The sequence below is a fragment of the Balaenoptera acutorostrata genome, unplaced genomic scaffold (genome assembly GCF_949987535.1).
Source record: "Balaenoptera acutorostrata unplaced genomic scaffold, mBalAcu1.1 scaffold_629, whole genome shotgun sequence".
NCBI lineage: Eukaryota > Metazoa > Chordata > Mammalia > Artiodactyla > Balaenopteridae > Balaenoptera > Balaenoptera acutorostrata.
Window position 1 is genome coordinate 135,828 of NW_026646311.1, and position 26,522 is coordinate 162,349.

General features: G+C 38.2%; 2 protein-coding genes across 6 annotated transcripts in view; one reads left to right on the forward strand and one right to left on the reverse strand.

Annotated features, from left to right (window-relative positions):
- Nucleotides 1-10,587, forward strand: part of LOC102998326 (ELKS/Rab6-interacting/CAST family member 1-like) — a 116,534-nt gene extending 105,947 nt beyond the window's left edge. Inside the window, 2 exon segments of the mRNA XM_057539551.1 lie at nt 7,031-7,164; nt 7,935-10,587. Coding sequence (XP_057395534.1) covers nt 7,031-7,164; nt 7,935-8,008 — 208 coding nt within the window. The 3' untranslated portion in view covers nt 8,009-10,587.
- LOC130706878 (ELKS/Rab6-interacting/CAST family member 1-like) overlaps nt 1-26,330 on the reverse strand; it is a 77,063-nt gene extending 50,733 nt beyond the window's left edge. For 3 of the 5 annotated variants that reach the window (XR_009006921.1, XR_009006920.1, XM_057539552.1), the window contains exon 1: nt 25,909-26,330. Coding sequence is in view for 1 of the 5 variants with exons in the window: in XM_057539552.1 (XP_057395535.1) it covers nt 25,909-26,054 (146 nt within the window). In the remaining 4 variants the exon portion in view is untranslated. Of the gene's footprint in view, nt 1-17,901; nt 18,660-25,908 lie in introns of those variants that run through there. The other 2 variants (XR_009006922.1, XR_009006919.1) reach the window with 2 other exon arrangements.
- Between the last annotated feature and the right edge of the window lie 192 nt (nt 26,331-26,522).

A 26,522-nucleotide genomic window follows, 5' to 3' on the forward strand; every position in this document is an offset into this window, starting at 1 on the left:
GGATATGTGTAGCCTGTCATTCCATTAGTTGTTGCTTTTAGCTTGAGCTCTTGCCGTTTGGCTTCTGTGGTTAGAGTCTTTTGAACTCCTTGGCTTTTCAGTTCCTAGGCTGTATGAGTTGAATCAGCAAATGCCCCAAGGAGAAAAGCTGCACCAAATGTCAAGCTTGCGTTTGTGTTTCCCTTCTCTCCAGAACTTGGCCCACATGTCTCGGTGTCTCTCGAACATTCGGATGCCGGCGAACAGATGTTTTCTTACTTTTTCCAGGTTTTCTAAAATTTCTTTAGACTTCACCTGATCTTACGTTATTACTGAACTATCATCTCAATTATCCCTAGGAAGAAAATTTACAATTTTATGTTTTATTTTTTTATTTTCTATATTAACTCAGTTTCTGTAGAGACCTTTTACCTGATTGTTCAGTCTAGTTCCTGTGTTACCAGTAAGATGGAGATAGGTGGAGGCTAAGAATATTGGGGGGGAAATCACTGACGAATGATAATGTCTCGTTCTTTTTGTTTTTCCTCTCCTTATTTACTCTGGCAGCCTACATTTGCCCTTCTTGATTTGACCCAGTTGCCCAAATAAGCAACCCACTCTGGCAAAGACCTGACTTTACTCTCATAAATGTCTGCATGTTAGGATTAGCTAGATGATGAACACCATGCCAGAGTTCTTTGTGTGACCAGTCAGAATGGCCATCATCAAAAAAATCTATAAACAATAAATGCTGGAGTGGGTGTGGAGAAAAGGGAACCCTCTTGCACTGTTGGTGGGAATGTACACTGATACAGCCACTATGGAGTACAGTATGGAGGTTCCTTAAAAAACGAAAAATAGAACTACCGTACGACCCAGCAATCCCACTACTGGGCATATACCCTAAAAAAACCATAATTCGAAAAGAGACATGTACCACCATGTTCAATGCAGCACTATTTACAATCGCCAGGACATGGAAGCAACCTAAGTGTCCATCGACAGATGAATGATAAAGAAGATGTGGCACATATATACAATGGAATATTACTCAGCCATAAAAAGAAATGAAATTGAGTTACTTGCAGTGAGGTGGATGGACCTAGAGTCTGTCATACAGAGTGAAGTAAGTCAGAAAGAGAAAAACAAATACCGTATGCTAACACATACGTATGGAACCTAAAAAAAAAAAAAAAAATTGTTCTGAAGAACCTAGGGGCAGGACAGGAATAAAGATGCAGACGTAGAGAATGGACTTGAGGAGACGGGGAGGTGGAAGGGTAAGCTAGGATGAAGTGACAGAGTGGCTTGGACATACATACACTACCAAATATAAAACAGATACTAGTGGGAAGCAGCCACATAGCACAGGGAGATCAGCTCGGTGCTTTGTGACCACCCAGAGGGGTGGGGTAGGGAGGGTGGGAGGGAGATGCAAGAGGGAGGAGATATGGGGATATATGTATATGTATAGCTGATTCACTTTGTTATAAAGCAGAAACCAAGTCACCATTGTAAAGCAATTATACTCCAATAAAGATGTCTAAAAAAATGTTAGAGAGTAAAAAAATTCAAAAGAATTGGCCACACTCCTCCAACAGATTCTCTAACATTTAGCAGAAGAGAATTCACACTGAATCTGGCTTATGAGTAAAAGACAAGTCAGCTTTAAAGTGGATCACAGATGACAACATTTCTTTTCCATGTGCCTGCTTTGGAGCCATATTTCTGCTGACCACTCAAAAACTTCCTCTTGAGTATTCTGTGATATATTAGAACCAGGAATAAGGGATGTTAGTGCTGGAAGGCTCAGCCGGTAGTCTGCCATTTAATTCACATATCCTTTCTGCACCAGACTCTTTTAAGATCACTGAGTTAGCCTAAGAATTTTGAAGCTGTGGAATTCAAGACGGTACATTACAATATGCCAATATTACTATTCTCCTGCTCTGACATTCTCCACTGATGGACAGATGAAGGAGAAGGAAGGGCAGTCACCAGTAACTGAGAGTAAATGAAACTGGAATATTATAATTCCGTATCATTTGAGTGACTGAATTGGCTGGCAGAGTGTTCTCCAGTTAAGGGTGAGGAAAGATTAATTCTGCACATGACACCACTACTGTATTTATACAAGTCTACTGGGACAGTTGTTTGCCTTGAATTGTTTCCTTCATTCATTTCGGTCAGACAGTTGTGTTGACTGATTTTCCTTTCTGATGTATGAAATGGCTGTTTGACTGAATTGACCATTTAATTTCCACTGATGCACTGTAAAAACAATACATTAGTCAGATTGGATTGGCAGGTATGAAAATGTTTACCCCAGAACTAGACAGAAATATAATATTGCCTTCTACAGAAATGTAAGTCATATGCCCTGGATTTGGGGGAAATGTTCCAATTTTAACTATTTTGCCACTTTCCAAACATGTAGGGTCACTGATCCCATAGTAAAAATAAGAAGATCTGTGAAGTCCAGATAAAAATAGTTTTGTGTCACTCTGACAATCACATAACACAAAAGAAAAAACTATTATGAGATAAATTTTACTGAGTTTCATACTTAGCAAGAGGTGTTTCTGTGTAAACTTCTGAGTCTTATTCTACAAGTTCTTTAGGAACAAACATTTCAAATATATTCATAGAAAACCCTCTTTATTTATAATTTCATTCTTCCAATGTTTATAGTTACTATGACAGGCCATTTCTCCATGTCCCATCCCATGATTCTCTGCTCCCATTGAACATTTGGAAATTGGTGGCATGAGCAGGAAAGTGAAGCAGTTTTTGAGATTATTGAATAATGTTGATGTTATAAAGACTGCTTTCTTCCACAGTTGACAAACTTATTATGGTACCGATGGTTGGATACTACTCTTAGAGATGAAAAAGGTCTTAAGGAATCTTCCATATTCCATTCACCAATCTGTGTTCTTGTTCAAAGCAAAATTAATTCCTTTCAAAATTAACGTGTTAGCTTAATAATAATTTTTTTTTAAATTTTTATTTATTTATTTATTTATTTTTGGCTGTGTTGGGTCTTCGTTTCTGTGCGAGGGTTTTCTCTAATTGCGGCAAGTGGGGACCACTCTTCATCGCGGTGCCCGGGCCTCTCACTGTCGCGGCCTCTCTTGTTGCGGAGCACAGGCTCCAGATGCGCAGGCTCAGTAGTTGTGGCTCACGGGCCTAGTTGCTCCGTGGCATGTGGGATCTTCCCAGACCAGGGCTCGAACCCGTGTCCCCTGCATTGGCAGGCAGATTCTCAACCACTGCGCCACCAGGGAAGCCCTTAATAATAATTTTTAATCTTAAAATAATCTATCTGTGAGAATGGGAATTTTTGGTGGGAAAAAGTGACAGAAGATGGGACAAGAAGACAATTCATAGAAAGACAAAACAGAATTTTTTAAATGGTGGGTACGAACTTCTGTTTCCAACTATATCAGTTTACCTTAGGAAAACATACTAGAAAGGCCAGATAAATCATAAGCAACATTTGACTGTGAGCGTTAGAAAGCTACTGAGGTAGCCATGACCTAGAAGAGTAAAATAGAGAAAGAAACTCACTGAAGTGAGAACAATATTCTGCACATGCTTTTCTAGCCCAGTCATTTAGAAACTACCGATGAAGAGCAAAAGTCTGAGAAACCAAATGTGACTCCTAAGAGGTAGAAAAGCCAGTAGATCTTAGGACAATGTCATAGGACTAAGGAAACCAGAGTTGGAATTGAGAAATAACAAGGCAGCTAGAATTTTAAGGACCAAAACCACAGAGAGAGTAAAGATTCAGAGAACTGAGCTGGATTCCGCAACAGTGTTCCCTTGCAGTATTTTCCATGTATAAATAGGTAGACAAGGCAAGATGCTAAGAAGTCAAACAAAAGCTAACTGAAGTCAAAGCAAAGACTTAGTTGGCTCATAATGCTGAAGAGACAAAACGGGGGTTCAGAACCTATGAAAGATTTCTGGCCCAATGGAAAACTAATGATATGGACTAGGACATTGAAAGTCTCTACATATGTGTGTGTGTGGGTGTGTGTGTCTGTGTGTTAGGAAGGTTGATGCAACATCTACATTGAACCTGATAAAGAAGGAAAATGAGTATGAAGTTGGTCCAGTGACTGAGGTGATCTTCCCCTCTGCTCCCTACCTAAGAATAGGAAATTCTCTCCTCAAGAAAATACAGTTGACCCCTTGAACAATGTAGGGGTTAGAGACGCTGACTCCCTGTGCAGTCAAAAATCCACATATAACTTTATGGTCGGCCCTTCTTATCTGTGGTTCTGAATCTGAGGATTCAACCAACCACAGATCATGTAGTACTGTATTACTTACGGGAAAAAAATCCATGTATAAGTGGATCTGTGCAGTTCAAACCCAGGTTGTTCAAAGGGCAACTGTAATGTCATTCAGATTCTCTACAACTTGTCATATCCCAAGTCTGGTATTCATTCACTGAAGAACCACCAGGACTACCAAGAAAAGGAGAATTAAATGAATAAAAAACAAAACAGAATCAGAATCATAGATGACCTAAACATTAAAGTTCATACATATTTTGGTAAATGTTATCAAGTTCAAGAAAATAGATGACAAGGTGGAGAATTTAACTTGACAACTAGAAACTAGGAACTGATTGAAGTTGAACTGATAGAAATAAAAATTATACGAAATTTAAAACTCGGTAGTGGATTGGACACAGGTAAAGAGAGGTAAGTGAACTGGAAGATAGAGTAGTAAAAATATTAAGACTAAAGCATGGGAAACGAAAAGAATAAGAAGTACACAAAAGCGCCTTTGAGACATATGGGCCACAGGAAACATTTTTATCATATGTGTAAACTGGAGTCCAAAGAAAAAAGGAGAGAGAGATTGGGATGAAAACAATATTTCAGAAATAACAGCTGAGAGTTCTCTCAAACTAAAAAGAATATATGGAGCCATACATTCAATAAGCACTAAAAAAAATGCAACAAGAATAAATACAAAGAAAACCACACCTAAGATCACCACAGTACAATTCATGAATAACAAAGAAAAACATGACATCTTAAAAGCAGCCCCAGGAACAAGAGAGAGATTCCTTTCAAAGGAACAGGATTAAGATTACAGCTTACTTCTCAACGAAACTGATTGGATACTAGAAAATAATGGAGTAACATTTTTAAGTGCTAAAGAAAAGAGCTGCCCATTGGGAATTCTAGAGGCAGAGAAAATGTTGTTTGGAAGGAAAGATGAAATAAGGAAATTTGCAGACAAACAAAATTTAGAAAATATGTTCTCATCAGAACCGACTGAATTAAATTATAAAGGGAGACCCCCAGGCAGAAGGAAGGTTATCACAGATGAAAATAAGGACTTTTATAAAGAATTATGTATAACAGAAAGGATAAATAAGTGGATAAACCTAAATAAAATCTAACTGCACAAAAGAGTAATAATAAAATATATCAAAAATTGGAATGCATTAAAAACAAATGGAAGAGGAAAAAAGTAGTCAAAGAAATTTAAGATCTCAGCATTGCTTGAGAAGCAGTAAAAAAGCTAATAAGTCATGGTACATGTGTAACTGCTACTTATGTAAAAATAACAAGCTAATACAGGGGAAAATGGAATTTGAAGAAATCTAAAAGGAAGAAAGAAGAGCAAAAGGAACATAACAAGGTGGGACAAATAGTAAACAAGGAGTAAACGGTCTATAAGAAAATACATTAGGGCCTCCCTGGTGGCGCAGTGGTTGAGAGTCCGCCTGCCAATGCAGGGAACACGGGTTCGAGCCCTGGCCTGGGACGATCCCACATGCCGCGGAGCAACTAGGCCCGTGAGCCACAGCTACTGAGCCTGCGCGTCTGGAGCCTGTGCTCCGCAACAAGAGAGGCCGTGACAGTGAGAGGCCCGCGCACCGCGATGAAGAGTGGCCCCCGCTCGCCACAACTAGAGAAAGCCCTCGCACAGAAACGAAGACCCAACACAGCCATAAATAAATAAATAAATAAATAAATAAATAAATAAATAAATAAATAAATTTATTTTTTAAAAAAAAAGAAAATACATTAACTGTAAATACTCAAAGGACAAGGATTATTGGAACAAACAAAAAACCTAATTCTATGCCACTTACAAGAGACAAGAGTCAGACTCTAAATTAAAGGATTCAAAAATTATGTCATAACAACAATAAATACAATTGAAGATTTTTTTTAATGTTAACACAGATTTGAAAGCCAAAATTATCACTGGCGATAAGGCAGGATAATAAAACCCACTGTTACTTTACAAGGAATATATTATATGTCTAAACTTCAATGCAGTATATGAAGGGAAATTCCAAAAAACTAAGTCCAAATAGAAAAATCTAAATTACCTAGATCAGTAACATAGAACCACAACAACAAATCAGCAGATGATAGAAGATCTGAATACCATCATTTAAAACTCTGGCCTAAATTTACATAAAACCCTGCACCAACAATGATGGAATATATATATTGCGCAGAAATTTTTAGGTGCACATGGCACATTTATAAAACTGACTATATGCTGGTTATAAAACAAGACTCCGAATAAGCAAGAAATTAAAAAATATATAACCAATATTTTACCAAATAGTTGGATATTAAAAACATACTTCTGATCATTATGTAGGTCAAAGATAAAGTTGCAATGGGAATTAGAATTTTATTAATTGAATGATAATGAAAATATGCCATAACACAACCTGTGGGTCGCAAATAAAGCTGTGGTCACAGAGAAGTTTATGTATTCAAATTATATTCTCTAAATGTAAAAGATAGCCTATCACCCTGAGGTAGGCAGCTCCTGAACTGTACCTGGTGGGGAAGGCAGGGCAGAACTTCAGGAGGCCAGCTGAGAGCACGGTGAACACCATGTCAGGAGCAGTCTCCAGGAAAGAGCATTTAATGTACAAAGGGATGACTAAAGTATATTTAAGAGCTAGCACCCTGACTCCTCTTAAGGATGACTTACGGTGCTGGGGAAAAAATAAGAAGTGCTCGATGTAGAAGGTGAATAACTTTGTAATTCCCAGGAGAATCTTGGTACCAGGACCGCAGAATGAAGAACTTGGAGTCCCCGTGGCTAATCCAGCGGAGGGAAAAGGAGAAACACAGACGGGAGAGAAAATAAAGGGAACCCTTGGTGCTGCTGCAGGCCCAAGTCCAGGTATGTGCTCTCTATCGCCACATCTTAAATAAAAGCCACCATGTTCCTCAGTCTTTCAGGTACTTAGAATTTCTCTTTAGAACCTGAAAATGGGGTCAGGTTTCCTGTCTGCATTGCTACGGTACAAAATAGAGGCAGGATGCTTGAAATAGTTCTCCATCTGGCAGAGGAGGCCTTGAAGCTGTGAGCCACTCACTGCGAACCAGCAGGACATGAAGGATTCTTGAGCAGATCTGAAGCTACTGGGAGGCCTTTCAGGAGTTAAATCCCATAGTAAATACTGTACCTTCAATGGCCCCTTCTCCCTCTCTGTCCAGTCTTCCTCCACGCGCGTGGGGGCCCAGAGGGGTTAAATGAGCACTCTTTGACTTGTACTTGGTGGTCCCAGAACTTGACTTGGGCTTGGAGACTTCCATGAAAACCCTGCCTTCCATCTGCTGGCTTGCGTTTCTTGGTCTCTCTGCTCCAGGCTAATTCCTTCAACCTGCTTTTTCCATTTCTGCCAATACTCCCCCTCTCCAGACCTTCCTAATGCTCTTCTGGGGTGGGAGGAGGCTTACTGAGGGCAATGTGTATTTCTAGAGGGAGAGGTGACCACATGACTTCACAGTGCTCGTCCCCTTGATTATTCAGTTTCTGTCTGGATTAGTCGTGGGTGTTTGTGCACCCCAGCCTCACCCCCAGGAGGCTTTAGAACACTGTCCTTATCTCAGCACTGAGCCTCTCTCTAGCCTCCTTCCCTCTCTCTCCTTACCCACCTTTACCCACAGACTCGCAGGCTTTCTGGACCTCTGAGGAACAGAAGCACTTCACAGAACCTCTGCTACAGAACCAAACATATTGAAATGACTCTTTACGAAGATATTGAAACAACAGAAAAAGAAGACATGACGATTGTTTCTCCTGAGGGTTCAGTTACCTAGGGGGCCTTTAGCAAACTTTGATTGATACATCTAACCCTTCCTTCCTTGGCAATAGTTGATCACACTGTGAGGAAAACAAATTAGAGAATGGAAAAAATAATATTTGGATTTCAACGAAATAATAAAAATGCAGGGAGTATCTTTGACTTTTGCAAGGTGAGAAGAGAGTTTACATTTTGATTATTTGATGGCAGGAATCCCTTTTAAAACAGGGCCAGTCTGCATGATGCATTGAAAAATCAACCTTTTCAAATATAGCCATAACCCCCACAAGATTTCTTGATTCCTCTGGGGTCAGATAAACCATCACATTTCACAGTGGTGCCCTGTACATGAAAGTGATAAACATAATCTGGAAGCACAGCAGTGGCTAAAAATATGGAGCTGGCAGCCATTCGCTGAAATGATTTTTTGCTTTTAATTCATTGCATAAAATGCTCATGTCCAAATTCAGGCAGGTAGATCTTACCAACCATCAAGAGCTTCAACCCTGCTAACAGTTAAGTATGCACTTTTAAACCCTACTTTGACTGCTCCAGAAACTTACTGGGTTTCTTCAGTGCCTCTGTTACTATTTCCTTTGTGTCATTTTGTTTTTCTTTCAAAACATAGCTGTGTGACCTTGGGGAAGTTATATTATTTCCTTGAGACTTGGTTGCCTTCTCTGTGAATATCTGGGTATAATTTTAGTATTGCCCAATAGAATTTTCAGTGATAATGAAAATATTCTACATCTGTACCGTGCAATGCAGTACTCAATAGCTACATGGAGCTAATAAACATCTTTGAAATATGGCAAATGCAACTGAGGAACTGAATTTTTAATCTTATTTTTAAATTTGTTTAAATATAAATAATGCCACGTGGCTAGCATCTGTTGACAGTACAGATCTACACAATATTTTAAGGACACTTTCCACTCAAAAACTCTACCATTCATTAACTCAGCCTAAATATTTTTGCCCTCTGACAAACAGAAAATAATTTATGCTTCCCTTGAAATTATCTGTCAAGACCTTTATCAGTTTGGGGTCATTCTATTCTTAAAATTGACTTTGCTTTATGAAACTTTAATAATGTTGGAGTTTCCTGCCCTTGGTACCACCTTTGTGATGATGGGAAATATTGTGGATGATCAAGGACCATTTCAAGAGATCATGGAGAGAAACCTCCTCCTGGATTTAATTTCATGATGAGGATGTCAAAATGCTGAATTACTTAAAATAAAACCCATACCGTTTTTATGCTAAGTTATATTCTACATGTAGCTGGAAAAATGTTAAAAATATTTTTAAAGAACTGCACATCTATTTTTGAAGCTGATTTGGCTGTTCAAGGCTTGCTAGCACTTCATCCATCTCAGTACTATTTCACTTCGTAAACAAATGCAGTTGCCATAATTGCTGCATATGTGTCTGTGTGTGTTCCCTTCTAGGTGATATGTTTTTGAAGTTGGAAACTATACTTATATCACAGCCCCTATGTAGAGCACAATATCCATTGCTAATTCAGATTGTGTTTTAAGATATGAGACAGAATTTAAGACTTTTATTATAGTCATAAACATCTAGCAAACCAACCAGAAAATAAAAGCTAATTTTCAATTGGTTGGCCAAGAACAAAAAAGAGAGGAATACCTAGTGCAAAACCGTATCTCTAATAACTACTGTTGGATTTAGAGCACACACATGCTAATAAACTTATTTTAAAATAACTTCTTATCAAAGATTTGAGGTTGGACCTGAAAAATTATATCAGAAGTGAAAGTAATCATGTGGTCTGACCAGCCTGGATCACACAAAGTAAGTGTATACTATATATAAAATAGATAAAACTACGAGGTCCTACTGTATAGCGCAGGCAACTATATTCAGTACCTTGTAATAACCTATAATGGAAAAGGATCTGAAAAAGAAATACATATATCTGAATCACTTGGCTGTACACCTGAAACAACATTGTCAATCAACTATACTTCAAGTAAAACAAAACAAAACAAAGTAAGTGTAAAGGGAAGTATAGTTTTATAAATTCACCTCTGATATCCAATGGACCAACTGAAAGACAACAGAAACTACCACTTTCTAGGAGACAGGACACGGCCAGCAAACTAGGCCGTTACCCTCGGTAACGGTCATACCTGCCAAAAAATAGACAGACTAGCCTGCATTCATGAATACATAGGAATTCTTCATTTATCTGGCATTATCAGGCAATGAGGTATTGTATGTTAGGAGAAGTTTTTTTTAAATGACGAATTTAAGAGGAGTTATTTTAACCTTCACTCGGTAATTTTTTTCTAAAATTAAGAAATGTATCCACTGGTGTATCTAATATTTCCTTGATAACTCGGGGTCATCAGTTCAATCAACATTTGCATGAATAATGCGAATGGAAGCAAGACAGGCATGCTTACTGAAACTGAAAATGACATAGCACTGGCTGGAATAACTGATGAGACAGCAAGAAAAAAACAAAAATGAAAACAAACCGTGCTCAAGAAACAATCAGTCAAGTTCTGACTTTCTGTACTTAGTTTCAAAAAGCGATACCACAAATCCCAGCCAGAGACTCCAGCATCATTAGCTGTCTTTCTCCTTTGTTTCCACCTTCCTTTCCTTTTCCTTCTACCCTAGATTGTTCCAGGAAGTGTTTATAGTTGCTTGCAAGACAAATTCTAATACTTGCTTTCTCTCACGCAAACTTCACCATATGTCCATGTCCTGGTGTCAGGCACTGATTTCCTTGCGAATTCCTCTCCCTTTCTAATAGACGTTCTTATTTACCCAGATCCCTTTTTATTGGTGTCCTATTCCAGACTGCTCCACTCCGCCCATCCTCATCCTGTAAAATACATTCACACTCTTTTGTGACCCTACTTATTTGCCCATTAAATAATCAATCATAGAACTGTCGGAATTAAATAGAGAGAGAAATTAAAACACTGGAGTCACTTGGAGGGTTTAAGCAGCTCCACCAGAAAATACCGGGCATGGATTTAAAGAGGCTGCACGGGACTTGCGCTTGTCCAAGTTCTTTCTCAAGAAGTATCTGAAATAAGCCTAAATTCAGAGTTAATCAGATTGGCCTGCTTTCTCAGGTGGACTGGAATTCATTGCTCTTTCCCCTCAACTCCCTGATGTCAGTGGCACTTTCTGGAGATGAGGTGGACTTCTCTGCCTACTGCAGAAGCTCAGTTCCCCCCGGGCCCACTCCCTGTCTGAAATCCCACACTTGAGGCCAGATGCCAGCCTTCCCAGAACATTCGTGGTCTCCTTTCAGTTTTTGAACTGCTCAGATTGAGTCCCTGTAGACTCTTTCTCAGCCTGAAACCTGATCTTCAACCCCTTTCCCTGACCTCGATGGTTACCTTCCTACTTTACGCCTCAGGTCCTTTAGCCATAAAATGATATATTTGCCCTTAATTCTAAAGTCTTCTTTCTAAAGCTCTACAATGTGGTGGCTCCTTGAAAATGTTTCTCTTGCTGGTTTGAATTCTGTAGAGAATTAAAACCACAGCTACTCTAAAAGACAGTAAGTTACGTTGGATAAGGAAAGTGTGCTTTTGTAGTTAGAGTAACAGGGATGGAAGACGACTTAGTATGTTTTAAGATACTCATAATCCATTCTCATGAGAGTCAGGGGAAGAAGGGGAAGAGAGTTAATAAAATACCAAACGATTGTGACAAATTAAGTTCACCAAGATGTAGCTGATCAGTTACTACTTGAATAAGCCACACATATCCAATTCAAGTTTTCCTTTATTTTTCTGAGAAGGGATCCCAGTGAACTGAGTCCCATGTTCAGTAACTCCACGTTCAATGGCTTAGTCTTTCAAAACTGTTACGTTGCTGGAAGAAGAAATATTGCCCATCAGTCCTAACTGATGTTTAGCTATCACACACATTTGAAGTAAATTTATTGCTTTGCCTGATCTCAGTGTAATACATTCCAAAGGGGCAAAGAGCACACGAAAATTTATGGAGTCTCCATCTTCTACACTAAAGTGTGCAATCAATTACATATTATTTGGCCGTGAAATTCACAAGCCATAGGAACCACACCTTTAGCAATGTATACAGTGGTCAACAGCAGGTAATGATAATGATATAAAACAAAATAGACTGTGTATGTTGGCACTGCTGCCAATAAAGCAATCATTAAATGCATTCATACGCATCTACGTACGCTAGGTAAGCTCTTTGAGGGCTATTGCTATGAATTCGACATACCTGTCAGGATATTATAGCCCAGTTTCTATGGCCTGTATTCAAAGACGCTGAGAAAGGGTTCCTGTGGGTAAATTCAGACCTTTTCTCAATATAGAATTTGGGCAACATGCATTCTGAACAGCAAAATTTCACACTGCTTTCAATTTTCCTACACTAACTGCCACCTCAACAAATGCAGGATTAAGTATAATGGATTATAAGAAGTTAGAAAGGAAAGATGGAAGAAGAGAAGGAAGGTAGAAAAAAGGTGGGTATGGAGTACTTCAACATTTATGTAAAGAGTGGACCTAAAACTAACCTGAGGTTACCCTCAACTATTAGCATATGCTATAGAAACTTAAATGAAAAAATTTTTAAAACCTGCAAGGGAAACTCAAAGAGTCTTTGTTTTTTTTTACTTTACTGCATATACACGTCCATCTTAAATAGTCTATGTGCTTATATCCAATAAGAGAGCGTTGTTTTGCAAGGCTATTTGGGTTCTATCAGCATGTAAAGGTCGGACAACTCAACTTGAGCAGAGTTAGCCTTCAGGTGAATAATTGCTTCTTTCAGGTTGTGAGCATTTGAATTTTCCAGAAATGTTTCCCAAAAAATTAAAACTAAAAGAGTCCTAGGACAGCGTCCTTTAGAAGTTTTATAGTATCAAGGTTTTTGGAGGAAGAGTATCCTTGTCGATTATCAACACCATGATTCCAAGCAGGTCAGTTTATGCTGAGAATATTACATAACAGAACCCACTTCACCTCCAGTATACTGACAATGATCTTCCTTACTTCAACCTTGTGCTTCTTAGTAAAGTTGAAAATACTGAGCCAAGAACAGACAGTGACAATGCCAGAGACCCAGATGTACCTGTAGGTGCCTTCAGACAAAATCAGCCACCCAGGCTAAATAAAGTCCTGGTTCAAAACATCCCAACATGAATGAATCTCAAGAACCATATGCTGAGCAAGTGAAGCCAGATCAAAAGGGCACCTACTGTAGTATTCAACTGACATGAAATTCTAAACTGGGCAAAATTCATCTCGAAAGATAAAAAACAAATCAGTGGTTGCCTTGGGGTGGGAGATGGGGATACTTTTGCAAAAGCCTAGGAGGAAACTTTCTCGGGTTTTTGAATTGTTGTCTATCTTTATGGGGGTGGTAGTTATACAAATGTATACATTAATTAAAAGTCACTGAACCGTTAGCTACAAATGTCTGCATTTTGTTGTATGCAAATGATACCTTAGTAAGGTTGACTACAAAAGGAACCCAAAACAAAACAAAGCAGAAGAAAAACCTCTCAAGACCTCAAAGGAAATACACTGTTTTCTTCCAGGGTACCAGATTGGAAATAAGGCATTGGTCTGTTCTACCCTCAGATTATCCCTAGGATTATGTAGTCTATTTTAAAGCACTAGAGTCCCCTATCAGAAAAACTCACCCCATGTTTACTCACTTTGATTTCTTCTCTGCCTCTTCTCCCAACACAGTGAAGTCATTTACGGAAGAAAACCCAGCTTTTTCCAACTTTGCATCATCACATATTCTTTCCAAAGCTATTACTTATGGAATAAAATTTGGCTACACTTTGTAAAAATCTAGCTTTTTGAGCCTTACAAATCTTAGCGGTTAACCTACTGCCTCCATTGGAATTTGGGGAAAAAATTATTTTGCAAATGAATAGCTGAGATTTGACATTTTTGTTTTTTTGTGATTTTCTCTTCCCCTAAGAGGGAAGTGAGTAGGAATGAGAAACACATACATAAAGAAAAAAAAAATTATCTTGCTGCCTTTGCATGGTTATAATTTATAGGAGGCCCTCTTCAACAATAATCTATCATCAGAATCAATAAAATATAATCTCCATGAAGGCCAGGCCAGGATATTTGTCTCTTTTTCAGCAGATTGCAATACAAACCACATTCATGGATACGCTTCGTGATGATCTTTGTAATACTGTAACGGTTGACCATTTCCTCATGCCTTTTCACCTTAACTTAAACCTGCTTTTTCACTAATGACCTCACATTTCCTTCTCTGTCACTTGGTTGTCGGCCTCTTTTCCAACTCCAACTCCAACTCGCATTTCACTCTGGAACCAAAGGAAGACTCACACCTTCCTGCTTTTTAGTGATACCTCAAGGTCATTACCGTATTGCGATCACCCTGAAGAATAGCCAGACAATTGTTATTTCAGAGCCATCTGACAGTTTGTAGCTCTAAAAATTAACGAAGGACCGCATTTGTCAAAAATATCCTAGTTTAAGATTTTGGTAATACAGCAACAGTAATTCCGAAGTCATTTATGACAATCAGTGTGGGAAGCACCCTCCTTCGGGAAGATCCTTTGCCATACAATACTCTTTCCCTGTCAGGTGATAAGGAAGCATGGCTGTGCAAAGTAACCTTTTGTGGAAAGAAATACTTGGCTTCAAGAAGGCTTGAAGTTCATACATTTTTCTTGAATTAGATCCCCCATTAATTACTTTATCCACAAAGAGGTAATTATCAGAATTATGTAAGCGATTAAGGAGATGCTACTCCACATTCTTTCAGCTTGTTGACCTTTCTCACCTTATTTCATGTGGCTATCTGAAACATCAGTGATTTACATGTGTTTCTTTCTTTCTTTTTTTTTTAACAGATTTGTGTGTGTGTGTCCCCCCATGCTGAAAACATCATTAAAATAAAATCTCATGAATAGACTCTTAAGAAGCAGAGTCTACTTGAAGTCCTGGAAAATGTGAAAGCACTAATAATATTCATGGACAGCTCTACACTCTGAAAGTTACTGCAAATTTTGTTGATCTCTATTTTGTCTAGGAGTTTTTCAAATTTTCTACCATGATCATTTGTTAGTTTTATCATTACATAATAAAGGCATTACATCATACAATCTTTTGTTATCCATTGCAGTTTTAAAACTATTCCTTTCCTTGTCCTCAGCAGATATGTCATAGATTATTAGTACACAAGCAAACACTTTCAACGTAACAGTACTTTATAGTGAGAAGAACTATACTGAGCTATCTCTATCCTAAGACAATGCACTAGAAAAGCACTAGGAATTCTTAAGCACTAGGAATACAGAGACGATCAAGGGGCAAGTTCCTCGCCTTCGAGTATACATAATCATTATAGCAAATGCTTAAATAGCACTTAGTATATAACTCACCACAGCAGTCTTATTATACTCCTTTTTAATAGGTGGGCAGAGGAAGCCACAGGGAAGTCATAGGGTAAAGCCAGAATTTGAACCTACGTAGACTAGTACTCTCTCCACGGCTTTAACTACTACGTTAAAATATATATATATGAAAGTATATATATATATATATATATATATATATATATATATATATATATATATATATAAAACTCCCAAGTATTCCAAAGTTACAAAACACTTATCTACCAAAACTCAGAAAGGAGCACACAAACTTGCATAGAAAATAAACATGTAAAAGTTCATAAATAAACCGCAATATAACCTGCTCCACATAATATACTGACTGCAGTGTCCTGGGCCTCTCCCATCCTTAGGTAGCCGGAAATTACAACAAAATAATACTTTTCACCTTTGGAAGCCACACCATCTCTCATACCACCCAACCAATTACTTGCTTAGAGAGAAGAGGAAATAAACCTGAATATCATAAATATATAAATATATATATATAAATATATATATATATATATAGCATTACTGATGTAGAATCATTGTTTAAAGACAATAACTTCAATAGCAGAGGGAACTTTACCATTGCAGGCTTCAGATTACCTATATATCATAAATATATATAAAAAAAAAAAAAAAAAATATATATATATATATATATATATATATATATATATATATAGCATTACTGATGTAGAAACATTGTTTAAAGACAATAACTTCAATAGCAGAGGGAACTTTACCATTGCAGGCTTCAGATTACCTCTATATTTCTCAGATTTCGTGCTAAATCATAAAATGCCATATTGTGTCTGAAGCTGTTTTTTCAATAGTCCATTTTCTTAAATGGACTAGCAAAGCAGTAAATACTGAGGAACATTTTGGCTCCCAAATCCTAAAGCCATTCTGATTATGCCTGGGTGATCATGGGGACATCATTGGAACTACCAGAGGACTGGCTGAAATACCAGTGTTCTGGCCAGCTTATAAATTAGAAATTACACAGAATCCAATTTTATTTTTTTGTTAAGTAATTCCTATGAGGCTTTTGGGCTGTCAGTGTAACGTCCTTTGATGTGTTATCTTTATCGATTAGATAGGGAACAATGCCAATCCCCGGCATAAATACTTTCACAATCTGACACTGAAAACCCACTGTAGGGCATAGGACCCGCAAATAGGATATGAATCACACACATCCACTCATTCAGACAATCCACAAATATTCATTTTTAAGTCTACTATATGCCAATAATGTACCGGGCTCTACGATGCTAAACCATGCTAAATGCTGAAACAGACATACTCAGTTCTGGCCCTCCTGGAACTTCTTACCTACAGAAGTGCCTTCATTGTAAATGGTCAGGTCTCAGCCAATGCTATTGTCAGAAGGTGACCAAATGATAGAGCTTGCTTTCTAAACAAGCTCCACACTCTTTGCTTTCAACATTTTTGCTTTCCTTCAAGGCACATAATCCAGTGGTCAATTTCTCCCAGTTAGGGAGGTTTGGGGAAAATTTACCCAGTGAACAATTCCTTGTGGCCTCACCCTTTCCTCACGCTCTCCTCTGTGCTCTTGAGCTAAAGAGACCTGGATTAAAGTCACTTGCTCTAACCTTATTATTTTAAAATACGGCTGCTCCTGCTTTGAGGATTTCCACTGGACCAACACGGTAGCAAAGCAGCACTGAATCAGAAGCAGGTAAATTTCAAAATGACAGCTCTAAAAATATCCACTTTCCTTTTGTTCTCCTCCTATCCCTTCGCTCTGAACACCTTTGCCCTGAGGCTTTGCCTTTACCCTTCTCTGATTACTGCTCCAAAAGGCTTTCCAAGAGCGGGGGAGTATTTATGGTTTCATTTGCTCCCAAGTCCTTGGTGGAAAAGGATGCTTGCTTCCTGATTCTTACTAATTGTGGAATTCACATCATTAACACAAAAATCATCATTTACAAAAAAAAAAATTTCCTCAGCTTCCTATTTCTTCTGGGCCAACACTGAAAGAATATTTTCAAAGAAACAATATCCTCTCTCCTTTGCTCTTCTGAGTTTCACGTTCTTACCTCTAGTCTCATTTTCAACCCTTATTACGGGATGCATCACAAAAATAGAAAGTTCTTTGTGCTTTCCCTGTACCAGCCAATTATTCTAATTTGTTCTGTCTCTAACGAACAGAATGCAAAATCAACACAAAGCCTGATTATGCGACCTCTTCCAAGGGAAAGGTCTGAGAGTTGTCTATTTACTAATGAAGCTCAGTGTGTATTAAGGGTTGACTGAAGCAATCATCAGGAATTTTCATCCCTTAAATTAGTGTTTTCCACCAGATGCACACCTTTCATTTAGGATAATATAACTTTTAAGTTCAGGAGACAGCTGGAGAAAAGAAAAGAACAAAAGGTAACCAACACAACATTTTAAGTGATAACACAGTAACAGCTATCAACCTTCCCTGAGGAATTCAGCCTATTTTATGGACACAATTTAGTACAAACTCATAAGAAAGCTAACAAAACCCAAAACCGCTTCACAATAGCGTAGAGAGGTAAAGGTCAAAAATTATTACTGCCAGGCCCAGCAGACAATGGCACCTACGGCAAAGAGCACAGGACAGGAAAACCTGGAAGCCTGTGTTCCAGTTTCGGTTATTCCTGTAAGCATTAGTATGATCTGAGTGAACTCAGCCTGCCCTGCTCTTTCCGTTTATAAAAACCTACATCATCCTCTCAGTAGAATGAAATGCCACATCTGAAAAGCTGCAGACCTCTTTAGGAAAGAAACAAAACCCATGCTTTCCAACCAAAATGGAATAACTCAGTCAATGGAGACTTAATAAAAATCTGCCATAAAGCAATTGTTTACTTGAAGTCTATCTTTTGTGGTATATTTATTGGGGTAAGGAGTGTAAGGAAATCATAATTAGAGTTACCATTTATTCCAGAAATCAAGGTCATTAAGTTCAGATTCCAACTTTGACCTTGACCCAGGCTTACAGAGATGTAAGATGTCCCAATACCTCATATCCAACATACATGGGAGAATCAAGGTATGCAGACAGATCCTCTTATAAATATCCCATATGTAGTGGTTTTAATACAGGGTCTCAGATTCGTTGCCGTTCTTCGCATCCAGATGTGGGCATTTTTCCCTTGAATTTGGGCAGGCTTTCCATGCCTTCAAACAATAGAGCAGGGGTCAGTAAATTATGGCTGGTGGGCCAAATCTAGGCCTCTACCGGCTTTTATAAATGAAGCTTTATTGGAACACAGCCATGTTCCTTAGTATATGTATTGTTTGTGTCTGTTTTCACATCACAGCAGCAGAGCTAAGTAGTTGCAAAAGAGACTGTATGGCTTGTAAAGCCTAAAATATTGACTGTCTGACACTTTATGGAAAAAGATCTCCAACGCCTGCAATAGTATATAATGAAAGTGATGCTATGTAACATCTAAGACTAGGTCATAAAAGGTCATGCATGATTTTGCATGATTCTTGTGGAATGCTTGAACCCTGGACTCTCATTCTTGGGATACTCTATCTTGAATCTTAACTACCCCGTTATGAGACGTCCAAGCCACATGGGCAGCCATCTATAGGCACTCCAGTCAACAGTCCTTGTTGGGCCCAGTCTTCAAGTCATCCCATCTCAAGGGCCAGACGTGTGAATTAAAATTATCTAGATGATTCCAGCCCCAGCCATTTGAATCCTCATGAGCTGAGGTTTCAGACATCAGTCATGGAGTAGAGACAAGCCATCTCCTCTGTGTATTGTTTGAATTGCTGACCCACAGAATCTGGGCACATATTAAAATTTTTGTATATTTCACCACTAAGTTTGGACTTCTTTATTATGTAGCAATAGATGACTATAGCACTGTGTCTGTACACAGGAGATCTGCATTTCACAGAGCACATATTTAGATGTGAATGTTGACTGCTCAATTTCTAAGAAGAACGTATACACACATATAGGTACAAAATGTTTATGTATATGTAAATATTAGACCTATATAAACTAATCTATATTATCCATAAAATGAGGGGCCCTTGATAATGGCTAACATTTTTTTTCGGTATTTATTGTGTTCCAAGAACTGATAAATTCTTGCAATTTTAACAACTGTATCACACCAATGCAAGACGTTAACAACAAGGGAAATTGAGGTCTAAGAAGGCGTATACAGGAACTCTCTGTACTTTCTGCTCAACTTTTCTGTGAACTAAAAAACTGATCTAAAAATAGCCTATTAAGATAGCCTCATCCACCAGAGGGCAAACAGCAGAAGCAAGAAGAACTACAATCCTGCAGCCTGTGGAACAAAAACCACATTCACAGAAAGACAGACAAGATGAAAAGGCAGAGGGCTATATACCAGATGAAGGAACAAGATAAAACCCCAGAAAAACAACTCAGTGAAGTGGAGATAGGCAACCTTCCAGACAAAGAATTCAGAATAATGATAGTGAAGATGATCCACGACCTTGGAAAAGGAATGGAGGCAAAGATCGAGAAGATGCAAGAAATGTTTAACAAAGACCTAGAAGAATTAAAGAACAAACAAACAGAGATGAACAGTACAATAACTGAAATGAAAACTACACTAGAAGGAATCAATAACAGAATAACTGAGGCAGAAGAATGGATAAGTGACCTGGAAGACGGAACGGTGGAATTCACTGCTGCGGAACAGACTAAAGAAAAAAGAATGAAAAGAAATGAAGATAGCCTAAGAGACCTCTGGGACAACATTAAACGCAACAACATTCGCATTATAGGGGTCCCAGAAGGAGAAGAGAGAGAGAAAGGACCAGAGAAAATATTTGAACAGATTATAGTCGAAAACTTCCCTAACGTGGGAAAGGAAATAGCCACCCAAGTCCAGGAAGCGCAGAGAGTCCCATACAGGATAAACCCAAGGAGAAACACGCCGAGACACATAGTAATCAAATTGGCAAAAATCAAAGACAAAGAAAAAATTATTGAAAGCAGCAAGGGAAAAACGACAAATAACATACAAGGGAACTCCCATAAGGTTAACAGCTGATTTCTCAGCAGAAACTCTACAAGCCAGAAGGGAGTGGCATGATATACTTAAAGTGGTGAAAGGGAAGAACCTACAACCAAGATTACTCTACCCGGCAAGGATCTCATTCAGATTTGATGGAGAAATCAAGAGCTTTACAGACAAGCAAAAGCTAAGAGAATTCAGCACCACCAAACCAGCTCTACAACAAATGCTAAAGGAACTTCTCTAAGTGGGAAACACAAGAGAAGAAAAGGACCTACACAGACAAACCCAAAACAATTAAGAAAACGGTCATAGGAACATATATATCGATAATTACCTTAAACGTGAACGGATTAAATGCCCCAACCAAAAGACATAGACTGGCTGAATGGATACAAAAACAAGACCCATATATATGCTGTCTACAAGAGACCCACTTCAGACCTAGGGACACATACAGACTGAAAGTGAGGGGATGGAAAAAGATATTCCATGCAAATGGAAATCAAAAGAAAGCTGGAGTAGCTATACTCATATCAGATAAAATAGACTTTTAAATAAAGAATGTTACAAGAGACAAGGAAGGACACTACCTAATGACCAAGGGATCAATCCAAGAAGAAGATATAACAATTATAAATATATATGCACCCAACATAGGAGCACCTCAATACATAAGGCAACTGCTAACAGCTATAAAAGAGGAAATTGACCGTAACACAGTAATAGTGGGGGACTTTAACACCTCACTTACACCAATGGACAGATCATCCCAAATGAAAATAAATAAGGAAACAGAAGCTTTAAATGACATAATAGACCAGATAGATTTAATTGATATTTATAGGACATTCCATCCAAAAACAGCAGATCACACTTTCTTCTCAAGTGCGTACGGAACATTCTCCAGGATAGATCACATCTTGGGTCACAATTCAAGCCTCAGTAAATTTAAGAAAATTGAAATCATATCAAGCATCTTTTCTGACCACAACGCTATGAGATTAGAAATGAATTACAGGGGAAAAACCGTTATAAACACAAACACATGGAGGCTAAACAATACGTCACTAAATAACCAAGAGATCGCTGAAGAAATCAAAGAGGAAATCAAAAAATACCTAGAGACAAATGACAATGAAAACACGACGACCCAAAACCTATGGGATGCAGCAAAAGCAGTTCTAAGAGGGAAGTTTATAGCAATACAATCCTACCTCAAGAAACAAGAAACATCTCAAATAAACAACCCAACCTTCTACCTAAAGCAATTAGAGAAAGAAGAACAAAAAAAACCCAAAGTTAGCAGAAGGAAAGAAATCATAAAGATCAGATCAGAAATAAATGAAAAAGAAATGAAGGAAACGATAGCAAAGATCAATAAAACTAAAAGCTGGTTCGTTGAGAGGATAAACAAAATTGATAAACCATTAGCCGGACTCATCAAGAATAAAAGGGAGAAGACTCAGATCAATAGAATTAGAAATGAAAAAGAAGTAACAACTGACACTGCAGAAATACAAAGGATCATGAGAGATTACTACAAGCAACCATACGCCAATAAAATGGGCAACCTGGAAGAAATGGACAAATCCACAATCAACACTGTGAAAATGACTCTACTACCCAAAGCAATCTACAGATTCAGTGCAATCCCTATCAAACTACCAATGGCATTTTTCACAAAACTAAAACAAAAAATTTCACAATTTGCATGGAAGCACAAAAGACCCCAAATAGCCAAAGCAATCTTGAGAAAGAAAAGTGGAGTTGGAGGAATCAGGCTCCCTGACTTCAGTCTATACTACAAAGCTACAGTAATCAAGACAGTATGGTACTGGCACAAAAACAGAAATATAGATCAGTGGAACAGGATAGAAAGCCCAGAGATAAACCCACGCACATATGGTCACCTTATCTTTGATAAAGGAGGCAAGAATATACACTGGAGAAAAGACAGCCTCTTCAATAAGTGGTGCTGGGAAAACTGGACAGGTACATGTAAAAGAATGAAATCAGAACACTCCCTAATACCATACACAAAAATAAACTCAAAATGGACTAAAGACCTAAATGTAAGGCAAGACACTATAAAACTCTTAGAGGAAAACAGAGGCAGAACACTCTATGACATAAATCACAGCAAGATCCTTTTTGACCCACCTCCTAGAGAAATGGAAATAAAAACAAAAATAAACAAATGGGACCTAATGAAACTTCAAAGCTTTTGCACAGCAAAGGAAACCATAAGCAAGATGAAAAGACAACCCTCAGAATGGGAGAAAATATTTGCAAATGAAGCAACTGACAAAGGATTAATCTCCAAAATATACAAGCAGCTCATACAGCTCAATATCAAAAAACAAACCACCCAATCAAAAAATGGGCAGAAGATCTAAATAGACATTTCTCCAAAGAAGACATATAGATGGCCAAAAGGCACATGAAAAGATGCTCAACACTGCTAATTATTAGAGAAATGCAAAGCAAAACAACAATGAGATATCACCTCACATCAGTAAGAATGGCCATCATCAAAAAAGTCTACAAACAATAAATGCTGGAGAGGGCATGGAGAAGAGGGAACCTTCTTACACTGATGGTGGGAATGTAAACTGGTGCACCCACTATGGAGAACAGTACGGAGGTTCCTTAAGAAACTAAAAATAGAGTTACCATATGATCCAGCAATCCCACTCCTGGGCATATATCCAGAGAAAAACATAATTCAAAAAGATACATGCAACCCAGTGTTCACTGCAGCTCTATTACAATAGCCAAGACATGGAAGTAACCTAAATGTCCATCAATAGATGAATGGATAAAGAAGATATGTTTTATATATTTATACATATATATGTACACACACACACACACACACACACACACTGGAATATTATTCAGCCATAAAAAGGAATGAAATAATGCCATTTGCAGCAACATGCATGGACCTAGAGATTATCATACTAAGTGAAGTAATCCAGACAGAGAAAGACAAATATCATGATATCGCTTATATGTGGAACCTAAAGAAAAGATACAAATGAACTTATATACAAAACAGAAATAGACCCACAGACATAGAAAACAAACTTATGGTTACCAAAGGAGCAAAGAGTGTGGAGGAGGGATACATTAGGAGTTTGGGATCAGCCACCACTCTCAACAGCATGTTTGGATAGACGATTAGGCCTGAAGTGCTTAATTTGTTAAAAGAAAGGTATTAAACAACCATTTTATTAAGATATGAAAATGAGAGACAACAACAAGGAGAAATATAAGTGCAAATTAAAGCAAAGACTACTTTAAAAACTTTTAAGTCAGTAAATCTGCATGACAAAAAACTCGTAGAAAATCTAAGAACAGCATGATGCTGTAGTAGTATCTCCTGAGCAAATGAGGAAGGTTGATTTAAGAGACAGGTCACCTGTCAGAGCCAGGTTTTAACACCTTATTTCTAGAACTTTTATTTAATGTTTATTCATCAAATTTCTATACCACTTATAAATTCTCTGAATACTTTAATGACTCATCCCATGCCTTAGTGTGTGAGTGTTTGAGCTTACCAAAAACAGTCTTGCAAATCACAGTATTTTTCTGAAATGTAATCTCTAACCTGGGTTGGCAAGGGAAGTCCATAAGAAAGTTTAGTACTGTGGTTCCAAAAATAATAACAATAATAAAACAAAAAAAAAATCACACGCAATTCCCTTTTAATGGTTTAAAGTCAAGCATTCTTTAAAATATTCTTTCATATCTTTTCAAAGTCCTAACAATAAAGGAAAATTCCTTTACAAATCCACCACTGTTTTGCTATAGACACTTGAACTGAGTGGGAAAGATGTGACAAGTCAAGTCAAGATATTGGTACACAGAGAAAACGAAACATTACTCCTACACCGTTGCTTTAGCAGGGCCTGTCTGTGCTTAGGAGTATCACATCGATACCTTGTATTCCCGAATATTATACCCATCCTTCCTCTATGTTTTTATCATCAGGGATAAAACCTTGTCTTCAACTGCTTCTACTAACCTGCTCGTAAGAAGCAAACTTTCTCATCACGATACTCAGAACCCTAAATTCTCCCCGTTCTCCCTGCGTATCAACCTATTTCTGGCTCCAGTATCTGTCACTTCCGAGAGCACATCACCTGCAATTCTTTTCTGAAAGATCAGGCTCTCTTAACCTCCCACTGTGTCCTAATAATCCATAAGCACAGGGGACACCCCGATATTTGTTTCCTCAACTCCTGGGCTGCCGTCATGATATCAAAACAATCATGCCCCATGAAAATTCATGCTGAGGTGTCATGGCAAGATCCTCTGCTACTTTGTAATTCTCATATTCAACATGTATTGATAGTTCAAAGTAGCAGAAAAGAAGAGGGGATGTTAGCTTCAAGCACTGGCTGGGCTCAGAAAGACTGTTTACTTTAGGTCAGAGAGAGTGCGTATTTACTGCAGACAAGAAGGAACTAACAGAAAGTGAGCAAAGATTATGTGAAAGAAAATTAATGGAGACAGATTGCAGAGGAGGGAACCAGAGCTTAAATCTGTGATAGAAATAAGAAGCGAGCTTGGTGAAGGAGAGACAGTATCTCCTCTGAGTCAGAAGAGACGACGACAAGAACACAGGTAACTGCTGAGGTGATGAAGGTAACTGAGGGGTCCCAGCATAGACTTGGTTTCAGTAAAATGAGAGCAGGACAATTACACAGGGGTGGGGATTGGAGTGATGGAGAAAGTACTAAGGGACTTAAAAAAGAGACATACTTGTTCTGAAGAGAAGGAAACCAGAACTTTTCAAAGTCACAGAGGAGAAAAAGCAGCAGCTGTATTCTGCACAGCAGATATCTACAGCCTTCACAACAGACTATCTCAAGGAAGCTGCAAGATGCCTGGAAAGTACAAAAATGATGTAAACAATGGTTCTGCTAAAAGTGACAATTTTGTCAAAACTGGAGAGTGTGGCAAATGTTAATGGTGAAATATGGGGGATGGGTATAAGGGGGTTCACTATACTATTCTCTAGTTTTGTGTACCTTTGGAAATGTTTATAATAAAAAATGTTTTTAAAAATTGCCTAGCCATCGTATGACCTCAGGAGCAATGGTTATCTTCCTCAGAAAGCTCAACAACTTGCCAGAACTTTCCAGAAGGTTTTAGGAATTTCAGAGACACAATTGCATACGGATACATACACTCTAGAGGACTGCAAAATTCAATGACAGGGAGGCAAAAAAAGTTTCTAGTTGACGAGGATTTGTCCCAAATTTGTTCTAAGGAGTGAGAAACACAAGTGAGCATTAAAATTAGGCTAAGTGTGTCAGGCGTGACAAACAGGGCCAGAAGATGAAAGCGATGAGGACAAGTATTTCAACTAAGCATATGCCTGAAGAACAATATTATAAAACTTCATCTCCAGAACTTCCTCTAAGTGTTTTCTTCTCTCGGCCCGAAGGTTGGTCACATGAGTTTCCTTCTCTGCCAGTGACTGCTGAGTGCAGGACAGCGTCGCCTTCACGGACTCCAGCTCCTGTTTTACCTTCTCCATGGCCATCAGTAACTCCTCCACCTACGATCAATACAGAAAAGACAGAAACTGAGCATCTGGGTCAGGTATAGTCAGAGGAGCTGGGCAGTGGGCAACGCCTGGGTCCACAAAATTGAAGACACACCCATCAAAAATTCTGTACTCTCGCAGGATCAGACATAATTGGCAGTTAAAGAAATACATCTCTCATCTTCCCTCCGCTATAATTCTTCTCAGTTTAGGTCCAAAAAACCCTCATTTTCTTTTTGACAAATGTAAGGGCATCAGAAGTAACAGTGTGCCAGAAACAATCCCTTCTAAGGAATTAATTTGGAAACAGTCCAGAAACTTCCATGGAAATAACAATATAATGCAGACACTCTCCAGTCAGTTTTTTTTTTTTTTTTTTTTTTTTTTTTTAATTTTTATTTATTTACTTATTTATTTATGGCTGTGTTGGGTCTTCGTTTCTGTGTGAGGGCTTTCTCTAGTTGC